The sequence below is a fragment of the Aristolochia californica genome, unplaced genomic scaffold (assembly GCF_029961685.1).
Source record: "Aristolochia californica isolate CCGP_79_NKW_82.1479 unplaced genomic scaffold, dmAriCali1.0.hap1 SCAF_9, whole genome shotgun sequence".
NCBI lineage: Eukaryota > Viridiplantae > Streptophyta > Magnoliopsida > Piperales > Aristolochiaceae > Aristolochia > Aristolochia californica.
In genome coordinates this window covers 28,193,255-28,203,878 of record NW_027182290.1, presented here as the reverse complement: position 1 = coordinate 28,203,878, position 10,624 = coordinate 28,193,255, and the positions used below count along the sequence as shown (strand labels likewise).

Here is a 10,624-nt window from a genome sequence, read left to right as displayed (position 1 = left end):
TAGTGACCAATTTTTCCACAGTAACTCATTTCCTTGTAATAGCATGTATCGATAGAGTGGCCATATCTCCCACAATGAGTGCATTATTTCCACAAATTTTCCATGCTTTTGATAAGCCAACTAATCACAATGGTATCATTGTTTAACCATTTGTTATAAAAATGTCTTCTTGATCAATAGGTGGTCCACGGTTGGTGAGATGACCAAGTAGGTCATTTGTTATAAGAAACCTTCGAACCGATGTGGACAAACTCATAAAATTTGATATCCGTTATAAGGGTATTGTGGTAATTCTGAGTATACCACCTTTGCTACTCACATTTTCTTTAGCCATAATAGGCACTTCAACAAAAATAATTCTCCAAAAAATTCTAATCAAAATACTCAAGTAGTATTCTTCAAACAACTTGGATCATGGAGAAATTTAGCATTAATGCTAAACAATCATTATTCTGATTTTTTTCTGAGTAAATAACCACTCATAATAGACCCAATATCAATCTTCTATATCGGGGGAATCTTGTTCCCACAAATTTTTTTTTCAACAATCTGATCATGAACTGGTCTCGGTTAACAAAAATTCCAAATCGACAAAGCTGCTTTGATAGGTTCTTCTAGATCTAGAGGCATTCATATCCACAATCTCATAAGATGAAAAACATTCACTTACTCATCTTTAAATCATCTTCTAAATCTGGAAACCAGTAACGTGAAGTAAAAAAAATAATGAAGGAAATTATCTCACACTTTTTTATCTTCCTTCACAGGGAGCCTTCTATGAGTGGTGTTGATCATATCTTCTTAGAACACTCCTTTTGATGTAGGGATCCTAAATTTTATGCTCTGATACCATATTGAAGTTAGGATCCCTTTTCCAATATTCCAAGCAAGGGAAGAGAGAAAGAAAAAAAGGAGAAAAGGGGAAGAACGCTCTCGGGTAGAGAGAAGAAGAGAAGAGGAACCAGGTGTGTGCCAAGCAAAGAGAGAGAGATTTACTCAAGAGAAAATTGTAGAACTTGATTAATTCTGAATTGCAACACCTCTATTTATAGTAGAGGAAGTGATAGAGTCCTTATACAATTAACCTTTAAATCTCCTAATTATATTCCAACTCTAACTCTCTAAGATAAGTCTATCTTGAAAGGATAACACAATCTAATAGAGTTCTAATATAAGTTGAACTATAACTCTTCTTCAATAATGTGGAAATAAGGGAAGAGGTGAGCTTGTGGCCTTATCCTTGTGGGTCGCACATGATCTTCCAGCTCATATTGATAAGATTCCAGCTCATGGTATCTTTGTCGGTCCCACTTGATCTTTAAGTCTTCTAACTTATTTCAGCTTGTGCTCCTTATCTTCTTAACTCATGCTAGCTTGGATGAGGACTCTTCTTGGCATCCCACATCCTCATGGTGGGTCCCACTAGATCGTGCATCATGGTAAGTCCCACATTGTAAAAAACACCAATGCGGTGGCCACCAGAATAACATTTGAGTCATGTTCGGAGGTTGGCGTAGAATTTTCTAAGTAAACAAAATTGTATTGAACTTTTGAAGTACCAGAAACTAGAGTGAGGAAAGATAAACTGCAAATGTACTGTTGGTTGAACTTACTAATAAAATTCGTAATTTTTTGATGATTTTATTATGTATACCGATTACATATTTATACACATATGGAAAAATAAATCGAATCAACAAAGATGTCTATCATCAATAGATCTCTTATGGATGTTTATCTTCAATAGATCTTTGATGGATGTTTATCTTCAATAGATCTTTGATGGATGTTATAAGATTCAAGCTTATCTTCAACACTCCCCTTCAAGTTCAAGTGTATGTTAATGATACCCAACTTATCGAGTAATGCCTCAAATTGGGACGAACTCAATGCCTTAGTGAATAAGTCTACAGTTTGGTAGTTAATTTTGAACAACTTTGATAATAATTGTTTAACATCTTCAATATGCTGCAGATTGTTACCTGTCAAAACCACGTCATCAACATACATAAGTATTGTTGTAAAACTGCCCTTGTGGGATTGGACGAATAAAGAATAATCAACCTTTGACTGATGAAACCTAGCAGTCTTGAGGGTTGTAGAAAAATTCAAAAACTATTGTTTAGAAGCTTGTTTCAAGCCGTATAAGGACTTGTTGAATTTACACACTCGAGTCTCCCCTTTTCGTCCAAAAATGGAAGGTAGGGAAATATATACATCTTTATCAAGATCACCATGTAAGAACGCATTGTTGACATCGAGTTGGTGAAGATGTCATCCTTGAATAGCAGAAATAACTCGATGTCATCCTTGAATAGCAGAAATACTCAGTAGAACACGTACAGTAACCAACTTGGCAACTAGGGCGAATGTCTCTTGATAATCGAGTCCTTCAATCTGGTTGTCTCATTTGGCAACTAAGCAAGCTTTGTAACGCTTGACGGTGTCATCAGATTGGAGCTTAACTTTTTATACCCATATACATCCAATGGGTATCTTGCCAGGTGGAAGAGAGATAAGTGTCCATGTGTGGTTAGGCTTTAGTGCTTGAATTTCATTATGCATGGTTTGATGTCATTTAGGATTCTTCATGGCCTGAAAGAAACTAGTTGGTTCTTTGGTAATAGTTAAGGAAGTCGCAAAAAAATTATGAGATAGGGATAACTAGGCATAAGAAAGAACTTGAGAGAGTGCATAAGGTATACCTGATTTGCTGACCACGCTGGAGGTAGATGATTGTGTAAGTAGTGATGGTAGGGTCGCTTCCACATGAAAATCTTGAAGGAAACTGGGTCACTTAACTGGTCTGGTAGAGAGGCGATGAGTAGGAGGTGGTATGGGAGAAGGTATGTTGAGGGGAAGAAGTATTATCAATATTTACGAGTTCAGGACTTTCTAACTGAGTAGGTGTGTCCGGTATAGGGTCATCATAGAAAGCAGATATTATGGGAGGAGGAATCATGAGACTTTTGTTTGCAAAAAAAATATGTTTAAGAGGGAATTCCATTTCAAAGAATGTAACATCTTGGGAGACAAATGCTCTATTGAGTTCAAGATCATATACCCTATATCCTTTTATCCATAAAGGTACCCAAGAAAAATGCAACGGATGGCAAGTGCATCAAATTTGGATGGCTTGTGGGAATGAGTGGAGGCAAAACATATACATCCAAATACTTGTAAATGTGAGTAAGTGGGTAAATTATTAAATAATTTCTCACATGGTGTTTTACCTTGCAAGACCGAGGTAGGTATCCAATTTATGAGATAAGCAACAATTAAAATGGTATCCCCCCCAAAATCTTTTAGGAAGATGGGCTTGAAAAAGCAAGCCCTAGGACATGTTTAGCAAGTGTCGATGTTTGCGTTTTGTTACCTCATTTTGTTGCGGGGTGTGAACACAACTTGTTTGGTGGACAATGCCTTTGGACAAGTAGTAGGTTGCAAGAGTAAATTCAGGGTCATTATCACTACGCACAACTTTCACCTTGGAAGAAAAATGGATTTCTACCATACTAATGACATTAGTCAGGTGAGTCCGAGTTTCAGATTTGTGACGCATCAAATAAATCCATGTGCATCTAGTAAAGTCAACAATTATAGTAAGGAAATATTGGGCCCCATAAATATATGCAATTTTGCAAACCCCACAAATATCAACATGCAATATTTCAAAAGATAATTTGCTAGAGATTGTGCTTAAAGAAAATGGCAATCTAGTCTGTTTAAACAAGAGGCAAACCATACAATTGTTTAAACTACAAGATTTTTTATTCAAAAAAGGAACCAAACAAGAAGAGAAAACCACTTGACCAACATGTGTAACATTGGCATGAGAACCATCCGAAAATTCTACTGTTTTGTTCGTAACAACTATCCAAGACGTAAGCAAGTCAGGACAACGAACAATATGATCAGTGGTTCCATTATCGAGGATCCATGTGGCTTAATTATTTGGAGAGGAGAAGTAAAGAGCTTTACCTGAAAGTTCATCATGGGTTGAGGAGTTACCCACATAATTTGCCATGGATGACTTGTTATGACAGAGCATTTGCAATATTTGTTGGCATTGCTCCTGAGTAAAAGAGAAAGAGTTGGAGATTTTCTTCTTCTCTGTGTGTTTAGTTGATTCTGCTTTCTAGAGTTTTAGAAGGTAATCAATTGTGTGACCCTTCCATCCGCAATAAGTGCACTTCAAATGAGCTCTAAAATTAGTAACATCATGACCGTCTTTGTTATATTTTGTACAAGAGGAAGTACTAATTTTCTTGCTTGAATTCCTGACTGCAAAAGTTGTTGATGCTCTTGCTTGAATTGTTGATGGCAAAAGTTGTTGCCTCATGTTGAATTATGCTCTATTTATCAAATATTTCTTTCTGTCATTCATGCCTGAGCACGAGGGAATAAAGGCAAAGGGTCCATTGTCAATATCTTCCCACGTACTGTAGTAAAAGATTCACTTAATCCCATGAGAAGCTTGATGATTTTCTGTGTTTCTAGATAGGATAGTTCCTCTTTCATAGTTCCACAACGACGGTGTGTAATCGGACAAAGTGTATATCGTTCATCCCACAATCCCTTGGTGAAATAGGAGCTAAAAGACATATTATGTTGAACACAATCATGTATTTCATTCTCAATGTGAAATAATTAAATGATGTTTACCTGAGAAAAATGTTCACACAGTTCACTCCACACTGCTTGTGCTCCATCGCAATAGAACACACTTATTGCAATATCCTTGGAAATTGAACTCAATAACCATGTTTTGACAAGGTTTTCACAAAAAATCCTCTGTTGCAATTCATCGTCAGCATCCCTGTCTGGGCGCTTTAGTGATCCATTAACAAAAGCATATTTGTTTTTTTATGGTGAGAGCCATAGTAATGGAATGATTCCATGTGCTATAATTCTCCTCTGTGAGGAGTTGTGGTACAAGAACCAACCCAGGCTGATCTGAATGGTGAAGATACAATGGATGATTGGGATTAGCAAGGTTGGATGCCATCTTGTAATATCCTTATAGAAAGGTCTCGTTGTGTGCACACAGAGAGCATCGATGGGTGCTCAGGATGTGCACACAAAATTCAAACTTCTAGAAGAGGTTTTAGCGGGTGCGCCAGATGACCTCGGGGTGCGCTTGATGACCTCGACGGGTGCGCCAGGGGTAGTGTCGAACGACTTTGCTTCAAATGGCAACGAAAGAGCGTGCGAACCTGGCGACATTGAGAAGCTCGTGGCGAACATTATATACGCTACAATGCGCCAAAAATGGAAGTGGAAAGGTTTCCTTGGAGTGGGCATGATTCCCGAAGTCACTACAATGCGCTAAAACGCGACGACGTCAGGGAAGGGGGTCGTTGCGATGGAGCCACTCTATGACGGGAGGGCACCATGATGGCAGTTTCAGAAGCCTTCAGGCCTCGGCATCGGAAGTCCAGAAGGCACAACGACATGCTGTGATGGAGGCGCCGCTATGACGGTTGTTGTGCTACGATGGAGGTGTGCCACTAGGCTGTGGTCCAAACCAGAGACGATGGTTGACGTCGGGAGCCCGAAAATAGAGGATTTCTACAAAAAAATTCTGAAAATGCAGAGTGACGATTTCAGGATCAGGTATGCTCTGATACCATGATAAAATTCGTAATTTTTTTATGATTTTATTATGTACACTGATTACATATTTATACACATAGGGGGGTTAGTCAACAATGAAGTTCACGCGCATTATGTAGTTCATTCAATTAGGCTATTAGTGGTGCACCAGCGCCAGTGTCATCTGAAAAATGCAGGTAATCGTCTCAGGCTAAAGTCGTGGAATCATCATTCAGCCCAAAATTGCAAATCATCCACTTGAAGCCATCATTCGGGACGCGTCTTTCCTCCCTCGAAGAAAAATGTTTTTCTCTCTCGCGCTCTCTTCTCCCTCTTGGCCTTCCTCCCCCGAATTTGTTTTTCTCCCACTCTCTTCTTCCTCTCGTCTTCCTCTCCAGTTGATGTGAAGCTTCGGTGCACAAGAAAAGATTATGGTTTCTCCGTGTCCTGGAAGAGTTTCAGCTCCTTCAATCCAGAACTCAACGCGTCGTTTGAAAAGGAGCATTCAGTTGAAAGAGAACATATCAAGAAGATCATTTCGCCTTTGCCCAGAAGAAGAAGATCCCAAAGTTCTGATTATGTTCTTTAATTGTTTAAGATGAAATGCCCACCTGGCGGAGGAAATGCAATGATTATCTATACAACCATGTTGAGAGGAATCAGGAAAACATTTGAGGATTGCAACCGTGTCAAGTCTGTAATCGACGCTTACGACATTAGAATGATTGAAAGTGATATCGATGCATTTGGGATTTAAGGAAGAATTAAGGGTTTTGATGGGAGGAAACTTGATGAAAGTTCTTGCAGTCTTTGTGAAGGGAATACTAATCGGTGGAGCGGACAAGGTGATTAAGTTGGAAGAAGAGGGAAATTTGAAGCTACTGTTTGAAGGGATTCCACCAGCTCTAGAATGGTGTAAGTGATGCGGAGGGATGAGGTTTGTGAGGTGCTTGGATTGCAATGGTAGCTATAACATTTTGGATAAAGAGGGTCAAAAAACGGTGAGGTGTGGACACTACAACGAGAATGGATTGATCCAGTGTTGAGATTTCCTCTAAAGGTTTCTTACCTTAAGAAGAAATCTTGTAAATATTCCATAAATCCCAAAAAAATTTAAACTCTGTAATCCCTGTAATCACTCATAATTCTTCCATGTATAGTCTGTAAAATGGCTATTTAAGCCGACGATGTTAATGAGAAAAATATTGAAATTGAAGTATTATTTTCGACTTTGTATCAGAGTAGGAGAATCCTTCTCCTTCTCCTTCTCCTTCCTATCACCGAAGAACAGAGCAGCAGCTCTATCCCGTAGTCTCCCGCCACTGAAGACGATACCGTATTAATCTCAATCACCGGAGAAACCAGAGCATGTCTGTTCTGTTTCACTGTGAACAACCCTGTTCAGAAGTTTTGCCGATCGCTAACGACCGCAGCCGAGCCACTGCTCGGCCTTCCATCAGACAGCACCAAGCATCACCGACCAACGACGATGAGCCTCACCAATGTCACACCAGCGTGCATCTCTATGAAGACGAACCTACTCCAACGTACCTTCTGGACGTCGCCGACAACTGTAGCTGAGCCACCACTCGACCTTCCAACAAACCGCCAGCCCAATCGGCACCGGCGAAGATGGAGTTGCACCGTCTCGATGAAGTAGACGAAGGTACATAAGAAAAAAAATTCCGCTTAAACTTAGGTCCCGTGCTTTTTTATTATTTTTGCCGAGTGACCCTGTCTCGGACCGGACCACAAACAACCCACCGAGAGAAAGTGAATCGGACCAGACCAGATATGTTCCCGAATTGGACCACGAACAACCCAACGAGAGAAAGCAAACCGGACCAGACCGGATCAGTTCCCGAACCAGATCAGAAATAGAAACCCAAATTGGGAAACCCAATGAAAAAAATGGACTAGACCAGTTCTCAGGCCGGACCAAAATCAGAGACCTAAACCGGGTTAACCCAGTGGTAGGAATCGAACTGAACCAATATTTTTGGGTGATTTTTATTCTGATGACCGCCGATCTTCTTTCATCATGTCGAAGGAATTAACATCAATTATTCATGTTCAATCCAAAAACTCTAGTTTTACAACCAGCGTCATTCTTACAGAAGTAAACTACGACGTATGGTCTTATTTCATGGAGATGCAAATTGCAGGACGTGAGAAGCTCGAATATATTATGGGAAAAACACCACTACCACAAGAAATGGATGCCTCCTATGCAAAGTGGTATGCCAAAAATCAAAAGGTCAATGGGTGGTTGTGCACCGCACGTGCAATATGGAATGCTCTGGCAAACACTTTCTATGATCGGTCAGATGAATCGTAATTATTTTCATTGAATTAGAGAGCTTTCTCCACCAAACAGACTGGTCGCCCTCTATCTACGTATTACGGTGATCTTGTGGAAATTTTTGAAGAACTTGATCATCGTGATAGGATTATAATGAAAGATCATGATGATGTTATTGCCTATAGAAAATCAGTTGAAAGATTACATGTACACATTTTCTTAAACGGATTGGATGCAAAATTCAAACAAGTCTGTGGTGAAATTCTCAGAAATGACCTGATATTGGATCTTGAAGAAGCCTATGCTTACGTACGTCGTGACTATGTTCGCAGAACCACTTTAAATAGTGAAGTTGATCGTGTTGAGTCATCTGCAATGGTAGCACATCGAGCTAAGCCTAAAATAACTCAACCAACTGGTCCTACTAGTGATCAAAATCGGACATCTGGATCTCAAAATCGCAGCTATGAGGTTGGAACAGCAAAACTAAAGCGCTTTTGTACTCACTGTGGTGAGACAGGGTATACAAAGTCACGATGTTATGAACTTATCGGGTATCCAGAATGGTGGGATACTACCAAAGCGCCTCGCAAACGGAACTACAATCCAAATAATCATGCTTCTGTTGTAGTAGCAGAACCTTCCACCTCTCACACAAATGAGGATGCAGTAGTTTTAATTGCTATATCTGGTAAGGTTCTTAATACTTCCGCTCCTAGTATAAATAGTGAATGGATAATTGATTATGGGGCTACTAATCATATGACCTTTGACAATCATCATGTTAAAAGTATGAAACCATTTTAACAACATATCATATCTACAACAAATGGTACTCCCTCTCACGTTATTGGAGAAGGTTTCATCACCCTCACTGAAAATCTGAGACTTGATTATGTATTAATTGTTCCAACTCTCAATCATAATCTATTATCAGTTGTTCATATAACTCGTACTCTGCATTGTATTGTGATTTTTTGTCCTAACCTTTGTGTTTTTAAGGACATTCGAACTCAGAAGACAATTGGTTATGGTATTAGAAGGGGAAAACTCTATTACCTTGATCTGCAGCCAGAGAATTCTCATAAGTTAGCCCGGGTATTCTCCATGAAGAATAAATCTGTAGATTCTGAAATTTGGTTATGGCATAAAGGTTGGGTCACTCATCCTTTGGTTATTTAAAAAATTGTTTCCAATACTCTTTGCAAAATTATTTGTTTCATATTTTAAGTGTGATGTATGTGAATTGGCGAAAAGCCATCGTGTTCCATTTCAAATAAGCATGAATAGGAGTCCAACACCCTTTATGATTATTCACTCTGATGTATGGGGTCCAACAATTATAGCCTCTCTTAGTGATAAATAGTGGTTTGTTTATCTTATTGATGATCACACCCGTATGACTTAGATTTACTTAATGAAGTCAAAAGGTGAAGTTAGTTCGTTGTTCAAACAATTTCATAGAATGATAGTCACTCAGTATCATTCTACAATACAAACTCTTCGAAGTGACAATGGTGGAGAATTTGTGAATCAAAGTTTGAAATAATATCTAGATGATCATGGTATTACTCATCAAATTACTTGTCCATACACCCCTCAGCAAAATGGGGTTGCAGAGCCAAAAAAATGCCACCTTCTTGAGGTTGTTCGTGACCTTCTTAAGGTTGTTCATGCTTCCCTGTTTGAAACTCATATGTCCCTAATTACTAGGGTGAAGTCATCACAACTGCAGCTTATCTTATCAACCGAATACCCTCGAGTGTGTTAAAATTTCAGACTCCCTTGAGTTTTCTTCATAAAACCATAAGTTCACCTGCCATGCCTAATCTGCCACCTAGAGTTTTTGGGTGTGTAGCCTTTGTTCACCTCCATAAGCCATTGAGAAATAAATTGGAACCCCGAGTTTTCAAGGGTGTTTTGTTGGTTATGCTCAACATCAGAAAGGTTATCTTTGTTATCATCCTCCCTCTCGCAAATTGTATGTCACTCTTGATATGGTATTTCATGAAGATAACATGTATTATTTTACTCCCAAGTTTTTAATACAGGGGGAGAACAGGATTGAATTGAAGACCCTTAATCATCATTTGGACACCTTGGATACTACAAGTGGTGAGTATTCATATTGCAGCAGTAAACATCAAAATGATACAAATGAACATGATTCACAGGATGGAGACAGACAAGACCAAATGGAAGTGATGCAACCAGAGTCTCAACCGACATCTTCCCCCCTTCATAGTGTACCAGTGGATCAATTGCTTTTTGAGTCCGAGTCCATGTCTGAGCCTCAGGTAAGTTCTGAAACTCAACTACGAATGCTACCTCATCAAACCACAAGAGGAAAACCTAGAGTCAATTATGAGCCACTTCTCACCTCTAAATCTTAGTATCTCATGCATAATTTTGTGTCTTATCATAAATTGTCAAAGGCAAATGAAGTATTTGTGAATCAATTATCTGCTATATCTATTCCTAATAGTGTGTATGAAGCCTTAAAAGATCCTAAATGGAAAGAAGCTATGAATGAAGAAATGAGGTCCCTCCAAAAGAATTCAACATGGGAAGTGGTTGATCTACCTATAGGAAAGAAACCAGTTGGATGCAGGTGAGTATTTACCATCAAATATAAAGTCGATGACACCATTGAAAGGTTCAAAGCAAGGCTTGTCGCCAAAGGATATACTCAAACCTACGAAATCGATTACATTGAGACATTTGCAC

The 10,624-nt window shown here is 39.1% G+C and overlaps 1 protein-coding gene and 1 pseudogene across 1 annotated transcript; one reads left to right on the top strand and one right to left on the bottom strand.

Moving 5' to 3' along the window:
- Positions 1 to 4,383: 4,383 nt before the first annotated feature.
- On the bottom strand, positions 4,384 to 5,008 carry LOC137940713 (uncharacterized). The gene is made up of 3 exons (XM_068785851.1): positions 4,937 to 5,008; positions 4,685 to 4,830; positions 4,384 to 4,594 (listed from the first exon to the last, which is right to left on the bottom strand). The coding sequence occupies exons 1-3, from the start codon at positions 5,006 to 5,008 to the stop codon at positions 4,384 to 4,386; spliced, it is 429 nt and encodes a 142-aa protein (XP_068641952.1).
- A 51-nt stretch (positions 5,009 to 5,059) lies between these two features.
- Positions 5,060 to 6,641, top strand: LOC137940712 (uncharacterized; annotated as a pseudogene).
- The last annotated feature ends 3,983 nt before the right edge of the window (positions 6,642 to 10,624 follow it).